This window comes from Astyanax mexicanus, chromosome 2 (genome assembly GCF_023375975.1).
Source record: "Astyanax mexicanus isolate ESR-SI-001 chromosome 2, AstMex3_surface, whole genome shotgun sequence".
In the NCBI taxonomy this organism is placed as follows: Eukaryota; Metazoa; Chordata; class Actinopteri; order Characiformes; family Acestrorhamphidae; genus Astyanax; species Astyanax mexicanus.
The window spans coordinates 64,513,232-64,533,760 of NC_064409.1; the positions used below are offsets into that span (position 1 = coordinate 64,513,232).

The 20,529-nt window shown below is 37.8% G+C and overlaps 1 protein-coding gene across 1 annotated transcript; it reads left to right on the forward strand.

Annotated features, from left to right (window-relative positions):
• Positions 1-861: 861 nt before the first annotated feature.
• Positions 862-20,215, forward strand: lrrc56 (leucine rich repeat containing 56). The gene is made up of 13 exons (XM_007228056.4): positions 862-1,015; positions 2,039-2,214; positions 2,300-2,387; positions 3,141-3,201; positions 6,388-6,484; positions 8,583-8,780; positions 13,995-14,181; positions 14,622-14,813; positions 16,190-16,257; positions 16,587-16,732; positions 16,956-17,224; positions 18,496-18,838; positions 18,924-20,215. Exons 2-13 carry the CDS (start codon positions 2,059-2,061, stop codon positions 19,096-19,098), a joined length of 1,980 nt encoding a protein of 659 aa, XP_007228118.3. The 5' UTR covers positions 862-1,015; positions 2,039-2,058; the 3' UTR covers positions 19,099-20,215.
• Positions 20,216-20,529: the final 314 nt, after the last annotated feature.

Genomic DNA, 20,529 nt, shown 5'->3' on the forward strand with positions numbered 1-20,529 from the left:
TTTATGATAATAAGTGTAATTTTTAGTTTCCATTTACACTTGTGTGCAATGACAGTGCGTCCAGGTTGTTTAATGCACATAAACCCCCCTAAACCAGATTAATTATACATAAAACACGAGAAAGAATTAAATTGTGTAGGTCGGCGCATGCGCAGTACCTTTGGGAAGCATGTATCGATGGGTAGGAAAATTCGACAGAACACCTGTTCAAATCCTGTAGCTTGCCATCGGCTACCGGAGCCCTGAGAGAGCACAAAGGGTGATGTCATTCAGCACAAGGCGTCTGTGAGCTGATGTATCGAAGCCGAGTTGCTGCGCTTTCCTCCGAGCTTGCTGTGATGATACTTAGCAATGCTGCATCAGCAGCAGCTTGAAAAAAGGTGGTGGCTGACTTCACATGTATCGGAGGAGGCATGTGTTAGTCTTCACCCTCCTGGTGTTGGGGCATCACTAGTGATAGGGGTAGGGAAGAAAATTTGAAAAAAAAAATGTATTTGCAGGCATTTAGTCTCTTGTGGTCAATGCTAAAATCTCTATTACAAACTGTACAGGACTTTCATTGTTTTTTGCTTTTACCAGACACGGATATACTTTAGAGAATTCAGCATATTATAAATCAAAACTGTTTTTTGGTCACATGCATAATCATAATCAGTGCAACAAACAATTAAATGCTTTTATTTATTTGTATGAGACAAAACTCCCAAAAGACATAATTAACTTTAAAATTTAAATAAATGCTTAATGAATTCATATGTCGAGTCCACAAACCTGATTAATAAACATTTGACACAGAGTTGACATAAAGCAGAATGACAGAAATCTGTAAGAGGACTACAATTCCCTGCAGCCACTCCCAGCGCTCGCGCTGTATCCAGGAAGAGACGATCCCGTTGTCAAGCAAACTTTTCCAGCCAGCAACTGCAGCAGCCCAGCTTAGCTGTTCACTCGTCCTCTGGGAAAAGATCCAAAATAGTTATACAGACTTTAACTCACATTTAATGGCGCTTTTAAGGTAAGAAAGTTTGGATAATTTGTAAAAAAGCGCGGGAGCGGGAATGCAGTGAAATGGTTATATAGGGTGAAGTGAATTTAAAGAGGTTAGTTATCTAATGCTTGAGGCTTTTGAAGGAACCTATCTATCTCTAACGTTAATGCTTGCGAATAGGTAGATAGGCAGCTGTATAGTCAGGTTAACTAAAGCTATGAGTTCTAATACAAGTCTGGAAAAACTAGCCCACGTGATGAAGTAAAACAATATAGCTTCGGTTTATGGAACAAAAGTTAAAGCATTGAATGAGAAGGTGTGTCCAAACTTAACTTACAATATACATGTTTATTATAATATTTTCCTCAGTATTTGCATTGTCACTACTTGTGGTTAGATACTAACGAGGGCTGCAACGATTAGTGTATATAACTGGCAATGTCGATTAGAAAAAAATGTTGACTCCAAATGTTCATTCACTAATTGTTCATTTGCAGCAATATCACAAAATACTGAGGACACTCACACAATTTAGTCAACTCGACCTGTGTCTGTAAAAGTCCCAACTAAACACACATTTCCTCATTAAATATCACCACATTTAAATGGCAATGTTCTGGACACTTTAAGGGCATTTAAATCCCTTGTTTATCTGATTCTATCTATTTAGAGTGAGTACAGAGAAAACTGGAAACTGGAACCCTACCCACAAACTAATCAGAAACAAATTACCAGATTAGTTGACTACCAAAATAATTATTAGTTGCAGACCTAATGCTAACTGCATTTCAGTGGCTTCTTCTTGCACTTTCTCAATGATAATAAAGTTAAATTTAATCTAATCTATCTAACAATTTGGAAAATTTTAATATTCTTTATTGCATTCATTTTATTGTTTTTACAAACAAAGATACATTTATTTCCAGCATAAATAATCTTAAACTGTTTGATAAGGAGCAAATTTTGCACAGTTCTTGTATATAGTTCTTGTATATAAGCTGTCAGTTCTGCTCACAAAAGTTGATTTTCTTTTTTGGCTACCTTATTCAGGTAGCTGCTGGCTGGATAAGATGGATCCTTTACAGAGTATCCTTCCAATTAGGCGTCCAGGTACTGCTCTGTCTTCAGTGACAGAGTTGGTTGGATCTGGACAGATAAACCCGTGTCCTGCCACTGCTGTGGACACAGACCCCCTGTCTGAATTTATACTTTCTCCAGAAAAGCTGGTAAGGTCATTGAACATAGGTTGCATGTTATTTTAGCACATTTTTAAAAATGGAAAGTTGAATCTGTTTATTACTTGTCTTGCAGAAAAGTTTGACTGGATCTGATGATCTAGACCAAGTCACAACCTTTGAGATGTGTGTGGACATTCGGGAGAATACCTTGGGCAACTTTGGTGAGTTTAACCCTTTAAAGCATGGTGGTGAGAAGCCTCCTAGCCTTTTTTTATTTCTCACTTTGCAGCTGTGGGAAAGGGAAAATATCTATACTTCTAAGAAAGTTGAATGATTCCAGGGACAGTTAAAAATATAGAACACAGGGTACAATCTAAAACTATTGCGTTTCTGCAAAGCTGGATCCGGCCTTGCTAACCTTGATGTTTTGATCAGCCCAGTGGACATTTTATGTGCATATCTGATTTATTTCAATACACAAAGCAACCTGTTACTCAGAGGAACCACTTCAGATATTACCTTTAGCCCTTCACATAAACAATCTGGTATAGATTAATGATTTTGTAATCTTGCCTGAAAGGGTTAGCATACAGAAGCATTTTCAAGCATCAAGATGTTGTGAGGGATAGCAAGACTAATGCTGTATATGTATGTGAAAAGTCATGCATTATGTAATGCATATCCAGTTGTGGCCTATATTACAAAGGTCAACTGTATCATACTCCTCTGTTCCTAGTGGTCCTACTCATCTGATCGTCAAGGATTTCCTTTGACCCAAAGAAAATCAAAGATTACACAATATCAATTTACGCAGGCAGAGCGGAAGTTAAAGAGGCCAGAAGTGAGTCATGTATCTTTAGAGATACTCCTTCTGCTAATGATCAGGGTTTTAAGAGATTGGGCGTGGTTGGAAGGAACCCAATGATTTGCATCATCAGCGTCTGTTATGTCTCCATTCATTTGTCATTCTGCAGGTGTGTACTTGCCCAAGCTTGTGCAGCTGAAAATGAACAACAGTTTGATCTTATCTGTGAGGTAAGGCCCCATATTTCTTATTGCTCTTACCACGAGAACCCGCTCCTTATCTGTAAAAACTTTTATGCTGTCTTCAGTATTTTAGTAGTGTTCTGAAATAATCAAATGAGAGACAAATATAACATGAGAAAGAATTAAAATAAAAGCATGTGTGTATAAATGTAAAGATTTTGTTATTATTGTAATCTTTATGTGTAAGGAAACCAATTGGCCAATTGCAAGTTTTTCTCCTATTTGCATCTTCTCTGAAGATTGGCAACATGGCAGCCTTAAAACAAAACTCTCAAACGACCTGAAAACAAAGATTGTTCAACATCATGGTTTAGGGAAAGGATTTCAACTGTCAGTTTTCACGGTAAGGAACATAGTGAGGAAATGGAAGACCACACAGCTCTAGTTAAGTGTCAGCCAAGAAAAATCTCAGATAAACAGAGGAGAAGGATAGTGAGAACAGTCATAGTCAACCCACAGACCTCCAGAGCTCCAAAGACCTAAAACATAATCTTGCTGCAGATGGAGTCACCGTGCATCGTTTAACTATTCAGCGCACTTTACACTGAGAGAGAGAGGCTGTATGGAAGAGTAATGCAGAAGAAGTCTTGTCTGCTCACACGCCACAAACATAGTCGCTTGAGGTATGCTAAAGCCCATTTGGACAAGCCAGCTTCATTTTGGAATAAGGTGCTGTGGACTGATGAAACTAAAATTGAGTAATTTGGAGGGCGGTATGCATGGTGGAAAAAGAACACAGCATTCTAAGACAAACACTTGCTCCCCACAGTAAGATCTGGTGGTGGTCCATCATGCTGTGGGGCTGTGTGGTCAGTGCAGGTACTGGAAATCTTGTTAAAGTTGAGGGTCGCATGGATTCCAGTCAATATCAGCAGAATCTTGAGAAGAATGTTGAAGAATCAGTGAGAAAGTTGAAGTTGGGCCGGGGCTGGATACTTCAACAAGACAACGACCCTAAACTGCTCAAAATCTACTAAAACATTCATGCAGATGAACATGTACAACATTTTGCAATGGCCATCTCAGTACCCAGATCTGAATATGATTGAAAATCTGTGGTGTGATTTAAAGCGGGGTGTTCATACACGAAAACCATCAAACCTGACTGAACTGGAGATGCTTTGTAAAGAAGAATGGTCCAAAATACCTTCAACCAGCAGCCAGACTCTCACTGGAAGCTATAGGAAACGTTTAAAGGCTGTTATTTCTGCAAAAGGAGGATCTACTAAATATTGATGTAAGTTTTTTTTTCTGTTGGGGTGCCCAAACCTTTTCATACCACTGTATACAGTATAGTCAGTTGTGCAGAGTGAAGCCAGTGGTGATCGGTAAAACCCTGTGATCTGTTGTGCAGTACAGGTGCATGACCTCCATTCCCCAGAGATAAAGCCTGTGCTGGGGTATAGCACTCAGTCTGCTTTGAGCACAGCAAATCCTGTTTCCGGAATGTGGTGATGGTGCATATTTAGAGAATGACCCTGTGTCTCGGAGGATGGCTTTGTAGACCTGACCCATCTGGAGAAGGCAAATGGAGAAAACGTGTGTGGATTTTGTTGTGTGTGAGAGCGGGATGGGATAGAGAAGAAATACAGTCAGGTGAAAACTGACATGCAGCTTTGTGCTTGCTGAAGTAACAAATTCTCATAGCTTTAAAATGGTAACTTTACAGAAGAAGCAAAAAACATTCTTAAATTTTAATATATGATGTCAGTTTTTACTTGGACATAAATCTAGCAGTTGTTTTTTTAGGTTGTGTCCATATATTGTGACAAATGAAAATGCTTCAAAATTTACAATATTATAATTTAAGTCTTCCATTAAAAGTTCTCCAGTAAAATTGCTGTTTCAGAGAAGTTTTTGACTGATGTTATGTTAATATTACAAAAAATAATTTTCAAATGAAAAGAAATGAAAGAAAACTCCTATGCATTAAACCGAATAGTAATTTATGAATGTAATCTGCTTTCTAAATTTTTGTGCATGCAGAGGAGAAACTGATTCTGGTGTGAAGGCAGAATTTGGTACAACACCAGCATTGACTGTTGACAACAGTGATAAATACTGTACAGGCGAAAAGACACATTAAATCCTGTCTGATTGTTCACATTCATGTTGCCTGTGCAATCAGATATATATTTGATCTATTATTACATATGAAAGTGACTCAAAAATGACCAAATCAGATCTGGTAAAGTGAACAAAGCTTTTGACCATTTTAACCAGTTAAAGCAGCAGCCCTTAAAATGTCATGTATATATTGAAAGCAGTAGTGTTTCTGTGGGGAGTGGGAGAGGGCAAAATATTTTAATAAATGGCATCAATATGCTTCTGCTAATGTTCCTGCAAAGTCTATGAGATATACTCATTCTAAAAACAGAGGTGTCTGGTAGGTCCTGGGACCTTTTTTTTGAACTATGACAGCTTTTGCTGGTTACATGAGCAGCCATGGTGCTGCTAATGGTGCTAAATCAAGAGCTACTGCAAACATGCATATATCAGAAATGCAAATCTGCTCATTCATGCATGCACCCAAAAAAATGCAGATTTACAACTGAAGAGATGTGGAGAGCTACAACAAAGTTCAATAGTCCTCTGCCATCACAAGTCTCATAAAAGTTTCTGACCAGTACTTTTCAGAATGCGTGCTTAAATTATATTCTAACCAAAAACTTATGAACTGTCACTGTAAGCTTGCATGTTAATTTAAACAATGTAAAGGCCAGATGTCATTTCTAAAAATTAAATGAATTTAAAACTTAAAAACAGGTTGTTTTCGTACAATTGCAACTTTAGGATAGCATACAATTAAACCCAGAAGGATGACAATTACTCCTTTCTTCTGGATCTTCAGTGTGATTTTGTGCAGATTAGATAAGTTGACCTTTAAACTTCCTTTCTAAGAATGGTGAGGTTGAAGAGGTGCACTGGATGATTTAGTCAGATGTCTGGGCTCAGTGGCGGAAGGGAGGAGCGGGGACAGGCAGGCAGACGGGAATACTGGACAGCTCAAAGCTGACAAGGGACTTGAAAGAGTTGATCGTATTTCCTGCTCTGGGATGGTGGGGTGAATGGGGGAATGAAGAGGTTCTGCACGTGTCTGAGGGGAGAGGATGAGGGCAGGCGGCTGCAGCAGCAGATGGGAGTGGTTGCTCATTGTTCGCTGTGTTTCCTCAGGGATCTCGGAACCACTCTCTCACACATCCAAGTGCTCTCACTGGTTCGCTGTGGCCTGGCCGACTTGGACGGAATCTCCTCACTCCTATCTCTGAAGGTAATCTGAAGCTTTAAGTATACATGGGTGAAAACAAGTTCATATTCCTAAAGTTTTAAGAGTTCAGAAATCAACATTTAGTGCAATAACCCTGGTTTTTAATTACAGTTTGTGCATATTTGCATATTCTCCTCCACCAGTCTTACACACTGCTTTTGGAAACCTTTATTCCACTCCTGGTGCACAAATTCAAGCAGCTGAGCTTGGTTTGATGGGGTGATCATTCATCTGCCTCTTGATTATATATTTCAGAGGTTTTTGGTTTTTGGTAAAATTAAAGAAACTCATCATTTTAAGTGGTCTTTTTTTCCAGAGCTATATTCTTATCCTTTTTTTTAATAATTGGACTGCCCATTTGTTTGTAAAGAACAAAGCATAACTTTTTGTAATTCTATCGTCTGTAAGATTTGTCTTTTCAATTAAAAGTGCACAAATATACATAAGCATCTCATTAGTACACACATGCATTTCCCCATATCCCCATATCGCTACAAAACATTCTGTATCCCACATAAAAAATGTAATCAACCATTTAAAATCTGAACAAATACAGCACAACAGTCATTATAGCCAATCAAACTGCTGGGTTCAAATTGCTGAATAGTTTTAAGCATTTATCTTTGGTGAGTGAAATTCATACAATAAGACTTTTCACTTAGACTCGTACTAGCATTAATGTTGCTAATTACCCAGCTAGATTTGTGACTGTTCTGTTGCATAATGTAACGCTGCGTGAAAGGACGGACGAGGAGAGTGGACGCACACGCAAGTTATATTTTATTGAACAAAACAAACAAATAAACAATAAACCAAACAGTAACTCGTAAAACATACGGAATAACAGACAGAACAGAACCGCAGCCGAGACAGACGTAAAAACGCACAAGAACCGACAAACTAACACCGACTACAAAGGAGCTTAAGTACACCCACAAGGCGGGAAAGGGAACAGGTAACACCTGGGGCTGATTAATGAGGGGCAGAGCTACAAAAGAACACAGGTGAGTGGAAAATTACTGGGGAACACACGGGGAGACGAGAAACACAAGGAAAACCGAGCAAAGGCGTGACACATAACCCTTAATTTTGATGTAAACATAGCATTACATATCTGTCAGATATGTACAAAACACATTTTTTTAAATGTCTTTATATAATGGAAAAAAATACAAAAAATAGTAATTTTGACCATCTGCACCCTACAGGTTGAAAACTACTTTCCTAATTCACACAAGACCATTTAAATATAAAATAAATATATGCTTGAAATAGCTGTACAGAACATAATGAAACCATGATTATGTCAGAGCATATTAACTCATATCAAAAAAGAAGATAAGACCTTATGCTGCCCCCCACTATTGCAGCCATGCTTAATATCCAGTTAAATTCAAATACTGTTCAAAGGGTTACAAGTCAGCATTTACATGTAAATCAAAGAGTTCTGTTACAGGACTCAAGCTTAAAAGTCCTACCAGTGGGTTCTGGGCCTTTTAGGGATTATTGCTTATTTTGTATTTATTATAAATTATTCAACATCTGCACTCAACTTCTAGCATATATCTTTATGTTTACAGACCTGCCTTTGAGGTCGCTTTAAGAGTTATTTGTACAGCAAGCGGTACTTGCTTGAGAGTTCACCAAACCACAGTTTGCCACATATATGGCAGCACTGTTACCCACCACATGTGGTTAAATTGTGGGTGTTAACCCAAGGCCTTCGGTTTATGTCAAACATCCCATTTATTTGCCACACTCAGAACTCAGAACCTGTTTCTACATTAGCTTTAGCTCCACATTATCTCTCTGTACTGTTGTTTTTGTTCTGTCTGTGTCGCCCTGAGGGGGATGGGTTCCTCTGACTGAGTCTTGGTTTCTCCTAAGGTTTCATCCTCTTAATGTAAGGGAGTTTTTCTTTGCCACTGTTGTCACCACAATTATTGGCATCTCTGTGATGTTGCTCATAAGAAGTTTGGACACGTTTTCTCTGTAAAGCTGCTTTGTGACAACATTTGTTGTAAAAAAAAAATGTAAAAATTGAATTAAATTAAATTAAATTAATTTTTTATTGGTTATCCATTTTTATCTCTTTTCCCAGGAGTTGTATGTGGCCTACAACAATGTGTCAGACCTGAACCAGGTTGGTATGCTGGAGAACCTGGAGCTGCTGGATCTTGAGGGGAACAATGTGGATGACCTGTCCCAGGTGCAGTACCTGGGTCTCTGTGGGCAGCTTAGAACCCTGTCCTTGATGAGAAACCCAGTATGTACGTGCCCCCGTCCTGACAAGCCAGAGGTACAGCAAAGATCAATACACCATTTCTAAATGTGCCACAGGTGGACACATATTTCTGATATATTTCTGATATGAGATTTTGTGAATTGCAGGAAATTGCAGCGTTGATTTACAAACACTATGTTATTTTATCTGCAATGTTTTTTTATATATTATGCGTAATCCAGTCCTGGTTATTTTTATACATATTGCACTGTAGCCTTTTTTTTTTTACTAATGGAGCAGATAAGTCACATTTTGTGATTAAGTAATCACCAGCATGTATTAGCCACACAAAAAAACAGCTTAGTCATTTATGCCTAAATTAAAACCGAATGTTATTCCCTGATATCAGTGACTCCCGCTTGCAGCTTTAGTGGTTCAAGACGATTTGTGCAGATTTCTTGTGAAGGAGCTCCAGATTGGACTGAAAGACATGGAGAGAGAGTGTGTGTTTGATAAGATTAGACTCAACTTTAACAGGCTTAACTCTGCTCTGTGGTTAAGCCAAGTGACTTCAGATCACAAGCTTAAAAGCACCAGCACATTAGCCACTGCAGACTTGTTCTTCTGATGCTAGAATGGAGGCTAATTTCTCTATTGTGTATTACAGACATGCTACCATAGCAGGTGCATAGCTACAACTGCCACATCTGTCCAAAACCAAACAGCACATGCAGACCCTTTATTGCTTAAGAAATGCCCTCTATGAGAGACAGACTTACATTGTGTACGTGCCATGACAACATGCCTCATGCCTGGTGGGTGAGTGTCTTCACTGTCTGTCTCTGCAGGCTGATATTGAGGGCCAGAAACATAATGGCTCTGCAGGTCATTGAAATGCAATTAGCCTCCTCTGAGACATGAAAGCTACTATCTAATGTTTGATCTCACCAAGCCAGGCTGTGTCCATTAGAGAGATCATAGATGAAAATGTAAAACTCTCTCATATAGATATAGAGTCGTCATGTAACTGCAACTGTATCATCAGTGTAATAAATGACATCACTTTTCTGAGTGCACCAAAGGTATCATCAGTACTAGGGGTGGGAGTCACTGGGAATCTCACGATACTTTATAATCACAATACGTTGCCCACAATAACAATGAAATCACAATACTGTGATTCTGCAATATTCAATATATCAGAAGACAGTTCTGATCTATTGAAACCGCATCTGTGTTACTGAAGAGGATAAAATACTCCTAAATAAGCAAATCCATAAATCCATAAGCAATTATGGATCTATTGGTCTCAGTTTCACAGAATTTGACAACCAATATTCTACATTTAAAGCTGATGTCCATACGTTTGAGTGGGTAATTGCACCCAGTGTAAGAATGCGAAAGAACAGTGGGTGGGTGTGATGCGGTCTCCTTTCAGAATGGATAATTCCGATTCCAGGTTATGTTCAGTCAGAGAGAGAGAGGCAGCGCTCAGTCAGAAACTTTACTTCAACGACACACTTTTTTTTTTTACTATGAGTGAATGAGCTACTGAACTCTGAGTTTCCCCTTCTGAAGTCTCCATTGCTCCACCAGCCGCTCGTGTTCAGTAAAACTGAGCTACATCCTCTTTTAGAGGCTGTACATGTGATATAAGTACATTAAGACGTGTCACGTGGCCAGAAGAACTACCGAAAAGCAATCCGACACCCCAGTTTTTTTAGAATGAATATATTAGGCTTAGCAGGAATGGTCGTTTCAGCACACTGGTACCACTAAACACACTATTTTATCCCTTCTTCACTCAGAAATACTTCTGCTTTCAGCTTAGAAGCAAAATAATACACACTGCCACTTTAATGTTTACCCTGTTCATTTGATTAACGCCACCACTTAGGGAGTTTAGAGCACCTTTGTTTCAATACAAATAACAATATTTGACACTATGTATCATTATATTAGAGTATCAATATACTGTCCCACCCCTAATTAGTACCTCTGTAACTGTAACAACATTATGGAATAATTGTCTGTCTACAAGCACTGGCTTGTGATATAGTCTTTATATATTTCTTAGACTATATGACTTTATAAGTCTTTAGCTTATAAGCAGGCGTTTTCTTATACATTATTGTTATACATTACACATAATACTTTGATAAGTTACCGTACATCACCTCAAACAGCTTATAGTCCCAATCTTTTCCCTGAGGTAACATTTCATGATGAACTGTACATTTTTAAATCTCACTCGCTTTCTTCTTAAGATTTAGATCTGTAGATTGAAATCAGCAAGTGAACTCAAACTTCAGCATTTCTGTTGCATGTGCTGCTGTGTGAATGATAATGATCGTATGTGTCCATCATATAGAGCACGAAGATAATGGTCTATTAATGATGGTTTTCCAAGCTCCAGAGGCAGTACGTGTGAATATTTCATTTAGAAAAGGAAACTTGGTAGGGTTTTCATTAATAAACCACATCAGGACACATTTCAGAGGGAGCGCTGTGGCTGCAGAACCCAATTTTTATTCGATTTCATCTCATCCACTGGTTTCCAGGCACCCAGTAATCAGTTTATTTTCACTCACCACCAGGAATAATGAAACTGGGGCAAAGTTGCAGTCAGGCTAGACACTGCTGAATATGCATTAGCTCTTGTGGTGAATAAGGGATGTCCTCGTTTGCGTGTCTTTCTTTCTTTCATCCTCTCTATCTCTTTATCTCTTTATATCGCTCTCACGTTCTCTCTCTCTGGATTGGACATGGATGTGTGTTTAAAAGGCCTGGTGCTGATTTGCTCTCGTGGCTGGCTGTAGAGCTTGCCGATATCCCCCCCCTACACACACACACATACAGACACACACTCTTTTATTGGTGATAAAATGGGTCACACATTTGCTTTGTTGGTTGCAATGCGAGTAGCAGATTCTCAGACATTCTTCCTATCACAGGAAATGCCGTTGTGTGTGTACCTTGAAGTGATTTGTGCTGCAATCAGCATATTAGATTCTTATCATCAGTAACGGGAAACATTGAATTCATCAGATTACTCATGTGACCTGTCTCTTCACCTGCTGGAGTTGTAGTTTTGCTTTTGCATGCTTCTGTAAGGTCACAGTGATGACAGCATGTGACAGTAGCATTTACTATATACCTGCATTGGTATTTCCCCACTGATGTGTCATCCAGTCTGTGAGCAGGTTCCTCAGACGCATGCTGAAATTTTGCCTTTGGCACTTATTGTTAGTTCATTGTTAGGCTTGTTTTTCACAGATTTGTTTCCTGTCAAAACTGTATTTACTGTAAGGCCCATATGTATTTGGACAGTCACACAATAACACAGTAATTTTCTCTTTGTGCACTACCTAAAAAAAAGTAATTATGATGTTTTTGAAATATGTTGGAATAGGTTTTCACAAAAAGATTGCCAACCATTTAGTGATTACAAGTATTTTTACATTGTCCTTGCATTTTACAGAGGTATTAATCAAATTAACCTAGTTACAAATATAGGTTTTACTTTGAATAGTTGGATGGAACTCTTTTGCAGTCAGTGCCTGTATAAAGTAGGCATGTAAGAGAATATTGATACATCAAGTATTGCCATATTTTGTTCAGCAATACTGTATTGATTTTCTAAAACACAGTATAGATTTTCATTATTTGTTTATATGTAAAGTAAAGTAAACCATTATATAGCACTTTAATTTTTCAGATTAGTTTACATTATTGTGTTTACTTTTGAGAGTTTTCTTAAAATCAGCTTTAAATAATCTCAACACACCCCCTTGCCTATAGTATGGCAATATATTGCATGTATTGATTTGTTATCCCTGTATAGTGATACATATCGTATCGCCAAATTCTTGGCAAGACACAGCTCATACACACAGCTTATAGTCTGGAACCCATGGACATCACCATTCTCCCAGGGCTTTTTTTTAGTTGCTGTCTACTTTCAGTTTTGTATTTAGTAAATATAAAGGTAGGTTAGATCAGGTGAGTCTGAATCTGCAATATAAGTCCATTTATTTGGCTAAAGAAGCTGTTACTTTGCTTTTATAGTATAATTTAGGGCGCTATACATGTGTTATGTGAAGCTCTTTCCTAGCAGTTTTGCAGAATAGGACTAAATCTGAGCAGAATGTGTAGTTTTAGGCACTACAGAATTCATAATGAGTCACGACATCAAAAACACCAGTGACCCAGTTTCATTGGTAGTCATACATGCCCATACCTTAACAGTGACTACACCATGTGTGGCAGATGATGTTGAAACTCATGAGATCACACTTGAGTTACACTTGGCTTTATCAGTCCACAGCTTTTTTTTTTCCTTTTTTTTGTATTCTGGTCTTTAATGTTTTGTTTGATTTTTGCCAATAGTTTGCATCCTATGTCCTTGAGAGTGTTCTTAACGTAACTGGATGTTGAACAGGGGTTTTCCTTCATAAAGGAAATCATTCTTCTTAATTTTAGATTAAACAATGAGGGAACGGGTCACACCTGACCATGAAAGTGCTGAACTTGTCCAGTTAATGCCTATGAGCCTGTAAAAATGGAGTATAAATTTTTTTATATAATTGAATTTATGCACCACAAGTGGCATAAAGTTATCCAAAAGCAGTGTGTAAGACTGGTGGAGGAGAACATGCCAATATGCATAAAAACCAGGTTTATTCCGCCAAATATTGATTTCTAAACTTGTAAAAACTTTATGAATATGGACTTGTTTTCTTTGAATTATTTGAGGTCTGAAAGCTCTGCATCTTTTTTTTTATTTCAGTCATTTCTCATTTTCTGCAAATAAATTAGAAATATTTTTATTTAAAATTTGGGAAAAATATGTATGGAATTAAACAACAATTTTCATTTTTACTCAAACATATACCTAAACTGATTCAGACACTGAAGTGTACATATGGACTAAATATGTAAATATATGGCTAGAAATTGATTAAACTTGTAAATATTTTTTTTTTGTTAAATCCTGTGAATCTAAATTCCTATATTTTATTCACATCTTGATTGCATGGACCTGACTTTTTGGGCTCTGCATTAAAAACAAGGGACTCTATCCTTTAACCCTTAGTCTTTCTAAGTCTTTCACCAGACAGAATAATGCATTGAATCAAATGCACAATATACATATTTCCAGAATAATACAGTAACATTGTATATGTTTACATGCAGTTGACATATTCATTTAAATTCTGTACATGTAAGACTTAATTTAAATAATCTGTCAGTGCATCATTTACTCAGCTGAGTGTATTGGTTTGACAGGTACCCGACTACAACTATAGAGCTGCTGTAAGGAAGCTGATTCCACAGCTACATGTCCTAGATGATGCTCCAGCGGAGGAGGTGGAGCTTCGCTGTTCCAGTACTCTGATGGAGGATGAGACTGTGCTCACAGAGTCTATTAAAGACAGTGCATCCATTACAGACACTGCCAGTGGCAGCTTAGAAGGTGTGGGCAGACAAAAAGCACTTAAGCAATTGGATGAATCAATGTATTGATCGAACATTACTTGCTTGCTTTCATATCTGCTTTCCAAACCAGATAATTTGCTTATCATCATGGATTTGTTTAGCCAAAACTATATTTTTCCCCAAATGTAGCCAATTAGCCAGGAAGTGTTTAATCTGAAGTATACCAAATGTTACAAATAATTGGACCATACACCATATCAATTATCATTGTGTAAAGAGAATGCCTAAATCATCAATCATCAATAATTGTCAAGTAATCTTTTAACACACTTAGTTAGGTGGCTTCTGACCAGTTAGACATAATGTTGTCTTTAAAATTATATGCTGCATAGCTATAAGATTATTTGTCATATTAATAATAATATGTTTGCCCAAAAAAGCCCAAAGCTTAAATTTGTCTTGTACTCTGTAAAATAGACGAAAGAGCTGCCTCTGTATGTGGCCTGTCCCGCCCCTGCTCTGCCCAACGCCCAGGCACAAGCCTCAGCTTCAGTAGCATCTCCAGTCGTCCTTCAACCGCCAGGCCTCTCTCGTCCTCCTCTGACTCCAGACCTGGCTCAGCTTCCTCTGATCCTGACACCCTGGAGCACGAGAGTGATCTAACACACGGTGAGACATCTCTGTATTCTTATCTGTTTGTCTGTCTGTGTTTGTCCAGCCATACATCACAGACATGCCCAGTACAGGTCATCACAGTTGAGTCTCTGTTACTGTATTGTTTTTACTGCTCAATACTGCCTCAGTGAGGACATAATTCATGCCTACTGTATATATTTACTTTACTACTAACTGTTGTAGACATGGGCAGAAAAAACATATATCAGAATTTTTTTAACAATCTGTTGCAGTTTTACACTTTTGGCACAGCGTGAATCTGTTTCAAATTTTGACAATGTGAATCTGGCAGTTGTTTTCTTTATATTGCGTCAAAATTACATGAGAAATGTCTTACACTGACTTTCACTGAAAATTATCCCTTCTAAAAAGGAAGTATACTTAAAAGCATTTAAAGTATTTTCAAATTAGACAAATAATACTAAAAGTGCATTTTCAATTTAATATACTTTATTAAAAAAATACACATTAAATATACTTTCTCTGTATTTCCATAAAATGTATTTTAAGCAATATGCTTCAAATTATACTCAGTGTTGATAGAAAATATATATAGTGGTATTAAACACTGCATGAATTGCACTTTAGTGTATTTTTTCTCCAGTAGCCTTAAGGTGTACACAATATGCAAAGTAGTACAGTTACAGTATACTTCAAGTTAATTAAAAGGTGTTCAAAAACACATACTTAAATCTTAAAGTTCACAGAAGTTATACGAAAAAAGCACTTAAAATCATGATTTAATTACTTTATGTTGTGTTTAAATAGATCTTAATTACAACTGAAATATACTTAAGTTGCCATAGTTTATTCCATAATAGTACATTTAGTATGTATGATTCAGGTGTGTTAGATCTGCAATCTCAAAAATGGTGGATCTACTTCCAGGACCAGCACCCCTGTGATGCAGTATTGCACAACAGGATACTATGATAACAAAAAGTATCATAGTAGCAACAAAGGTTTTAGTCCCCTGAGAAAAAATGAAACAGCTACATATGTGAAAAAAGATAAGATAAGATAAGATTTTATTGATCCCCCAAGGGGGAAATTGACTTGTTACAGCAGCAGGACAAAATCAATGTGCATATTCAGTAACTAAAAAGTATACTTCTATTTAAATAAAATGTAAAAAAAAAAAAACTTAATATTGGAATAAATATAAATAAAATGTAAACAAAAAGTAGTGATTTATGTATTTAACTGTGTTCATCAAACATTTCCAGTCTCCAATCTCCTTGTGAACGTCTTGTGTTTTAAACATAATCAACTACATTGATTATCAAACACAAGCATATTTCTAACAATATATACAACTATACTTTTATTACAACTATAAGCTAAGAATGTATTTTTATGTGTCTTTCTAGGGGTAGGAAGGATCCTGTTTTGTGGGAATCCTGTTCAAGCTGTCAGAGCTCGGCGGCAGAAAATCAAGGTAGTGCTGTGTATATTTAGCATCATTAACTAGAGCAAGCACTAGGAGGCAGTGTTTAGTTGGTGATAACATGCTGATTACATTTGATATGCAATTGCAGAGCTTCATGTAATGAGTTCTGTGCAGAACAGATTCTTCCAGAGAAGAACTACCAACAATACTAGTGTTACCAGTATACATCCAAAATAAAGAATGACATTATTAATGCTGATATCAAATAGCAAGGCTGATATCCTACATGCCTATGAAAAAAAAAATATATATATATTTTTAAAAACTGAAAGGAGATGAAAAAAGGAGATGTTTATTTTATCTTATTTTATTTCTAGCACCAAGTCACTAACTCCCACTCCAGACCATGTACTCAGCTGGGTACTTACGTTCCTGAGCACACGTATGATGTCGAAGAGACAAACAGTCAGGACCGCAGTGATGTCTTTGCAGAACTCAGAGCCTGGAGGGAAGAACATAGCAAGTACTGACCAATGAAATCACTGTTTCAGACTCTTTAAACTTCTATTAACAAATGTGTGAAATATACCCTAAAAGGGATTAAGCCTAGTCTTGGACCACACCATATTTTAAACAGATATTTTTTCCATTATAAGGGAAGTATAGTCTATAACTTGGCTTAATCCCTGTCTGAGAAACAGACCCATAGTTTTCTATACCATATTTGTGTTTCTGGTACATTGCAGACGTCTTTTGGCTCTTGAGAAAGAACGTCAGCCACAGATTATGAAAATTGTACATGGTAATAATGATGACACTGAAGATAATGATGAAACTGATGATGATGATGAAACTGAAGATGATGATGAAACTGAAGATGATGATGATGAAAGAAGCCATACTCTCAGTCTCATCAGCAACAAAGAAGAGAAGTTATTAATGGGAGGACAATCTGCTGACCACAGATATATTGACCCACCAGATTGCTCCTTCCAGTCTCCTTCGTCTCCTTCAGGTAGATCATTATGTTTCTTCTCACACATTTCAGGCCTCATTTCTCACCAACTCTTGAATATTTTTTTACCTTATTTCCATATGCCATCATCCTTAGCATACAGTTGATTATCACATGATTCTTGAATCCAGAGTGGTCAACACATGGGTCATAAATATACTGTACATATAGCAATATTTATTAAATGTCCCCTGGCAAGTTGGCCCTTCACCAATTTGTTAGTAGCCGTTGACAGGCTTCTGGCATGAATTCTCCTTGGATATTTGACAACGCTTCTTGGCAGGACTGTTTGCGTTTAAATTAAGTTTGTTGGTTTCCTGGAATTGACCCAGCTTTTAGGTGCTGCTGTCAACATATTTTTGGTATGGTTGAAGTCAGGACTTTGGGGTGATCATTACAAAAGCTGGTTTATTCATTTCACAGCCATTTTTGATGTGCACTTGGGCTAATTGTCTTATTGAAACACCCAATTGCGTCCAACTTTCAACCATCGAGCTGATGGTTTGAGGCTAATGCTGAGTAGGGCTGTGCAACATATAATTTCAGCATCAACTTTTTGAAACACTGCAGGATGTGCAATGTCACATAAAGGAAATTGAATCAAACACGTTGTTTTTTTGTTGCTTGAGACATATGAAAAGTCTACATTGTTCTCAATTCTTGACATGTCTATAAGAAGCAATTATTTCTGCCAATATGGTTTATTATTATTATTAATGTCATGCTAAGTTGAATTATTAACTTATGAAAGTAATTTCTAATATCCTGCAGCCCTAATGCTGATTTTTTTTTTTTTTTTTTTGCAATTATTTGTTCCAATGGCAGTGAAAACAGCTCCAGAAAATGTGTCTACCACCACCATGCTTGACATTTAGTACAGTTTTCTAGAGGTTGTATGCATCATGTTTTGTCCTCCAAACAACTTTGTCCCATATGATCATTAACATTCATCTAGAAGGCTCTTCATCCGTGTTAAGTAATCGTGTTAAGTGAGTTTTAAATGCAGATTTTGGAAAGGAAACTCTTTTTTTTTTCTCCTAATGGTGCTGTAAAACCTACCTTTCTGGAAACAGTGAGACTGGTGTTCCAGGTGCTTCCAGTACATGATAGGCCAGTGTCTTGGTGTTTCCTTGGTTGTTTTTGACCATCTAAATCAATTTCCTCTACACAAGAACGCAATAATAAGTTTAGGATGAGCAATTCTAAAACATTTCTTGAAATACAGTAATATTGATCAGACACTCATGCATATACAATTTCCTCTATATCAGAGCTGCCTGATGCAGGTGCTGTATCTCCAGAGGTGTCCAGACTCTCTTATTTATCAGACCACACCCAGTCTCCTTCTCCACCATCCAGAGACACGGCACCATCCACCAGCAGGAAGATAACGGAGATACGTGCCCGTAGACTACGAGTCAGTACCTCAGGTGTTGGTGCGCAGAAACCTACAGGAGAAATCCTTTTACCAAACAAATCATCAATCAGAAGAGATACAGTCTCTACGTCTGTGAGTGCTGAGACTATGAACATTCAATCTCTACCTCTAAAACTCCTGCACAAGCCTCACAGACCAGACTCCAGCCCTGCAGTCCTCCCGCAGAGGGAACCTTGGTACGTATCATTGTCATTTGTGTGTTTGCTTTAGTTTATTGCTATTTGTTATAGCAGTTAAATATTTTGCTTTTCTTTATTTTAGTTCAGGACTTCCTGGAAGATCCAGTCTGTCCATCAATGAGCAGGAGGAGATCATTTGCTCCATTACACCCCAGAGGCCAACACCCACACGCCCTCACACAGCCAGAGCCTCTCTTCAGAGACATGCTGGACATCGCACACTCCTGCCTGGCAGAGGAAGCCCACATCTGGATTAAGGCCTTTTGGGTCTGTTTAAACCTGGCATTTGTGTGCGTTTTGTATTCGGACAGGATCTGGTTTAACTTTGACCAGATTCTGTTTACATTTGTCACTAAAATGCACCTCCAGTGTGACCAGATAAGATCCGATCTTATTTTCCAGCAATAAAAATTCATCAACATGGGGTGCCGAGTGGTCCAGCGGTCCAAAACCGCTGCCACTATGAACAGGAGGTTGCATGTTCGAACCCCAGCTCATGCAGCTTTGCCATCAAGCTGCCGGCGCTCAGAGGGAGCAAAATTGGCCCTGCTCCCTCTGGGTGGGTAGATGGCGCTCTCTCCCTACATCACTCCTGTGGTGATGTCTGCAGCACAGGGCGTCTGTGAGCTGATGTATCGGAACCGAGCCGCTGATCTGTCCTCCAAGTGCGCTGTGATGCTACTCAGCAATCGAAAAGAAGCGGTGGCTGACTTCACATGTATCGGACGAAGCATGTGTTAGTCTTCACCCTCCTGGTGTGTTGGGGCATTACTAATGATAGGGGGAGTCCTAATGAGTGGGTTGGTTAATTAGCTGTGTAAATTGGGGAGAAAATAGGAAAAATTTGAAATAAAATGAAAAATCATCAATACATTTTTGCTTGAAAGATTTTGCACAAAGAAGACGCATTCTATTTACATCTGTTGAATGTACAGAAGATCCATCTCTGACGTTCTGAATGCGGTTTGAGTGATCTGGTCACAATGTGTTTTGGCTTTTTATGCAGAAAAGTGCAATCTGAACATGGTCCAATCATCAGAAACGAATGCTAATTCCAGGTGTAAACAGGCCCTTTGGCTCTGAGACACTGTGAACTGCTTTTGGAGGACGGTCTTCAGAGGATACTAAGGTGCCCTATGGGCTCTGTGAGCTCATGGACCATCAAAAATGTGTGGACAAATGGTGAAATATGGAAATTACGTTTGTGAACAGTAATGTTCATTCTCTGCTTAACTGTATTAGCCATGTGCTATGGCTATGCGCTATGGCTATTATCTATGTGCTAAAGCATATAGATAATATGATTTGAACATACTGAAGAAATTTTTGTTGAGTCTCAAAAATGCTTTTAAATTAAAAGCATTTTAAACTGAATTTTCTGTCTTTTGTGGCTAAAGATTACACTCTACATATACAATATTAGTCAAAGGTTTTAGACCAACCCCTGTTTTTTCTATTCTTGTTTGTCATTTAAGCTCTTCAGGTCCAGAAAGTAACCTGAAATGGTACAAAATCCAGTGAACTTAAATGCTACAAAGGGGCTTTTAAGGAAAAATCTAAAAACTGAAAAAAAGTATATTGAAAATGTAAAAGCTTTCATCTGGCTTGTAGCAATGGAAATAAACTGAGCTTTGGAAATTAATATAAAAACAAAAACAATACAACTTCCAAAGTCTGTAGTAAAGCAG

Coding starts and splice junctions, on each gene's coding strand:
- lrrc56 (XM_007228056.4), top strand. CDS start 2,059: ATGGATCCTTTACAGAGTATCCTTCCAATTAGGCGTCCAGGTACTGCT. Junction 2,215..2,299: donor TACTTTCTCCAGAAAAGCTG/GTAAGGTCATTG, acceptor CTTGTCTTGCAG/AAAAGTTTGACTGGATCTGA. Junction 16,733..16,955: donor TGGAGGGAAGAACATAGCAA/GTACTGACCAAT, acceptor GGTACATTGCAG/ACGTCTTTTGGCTCTTGAGA.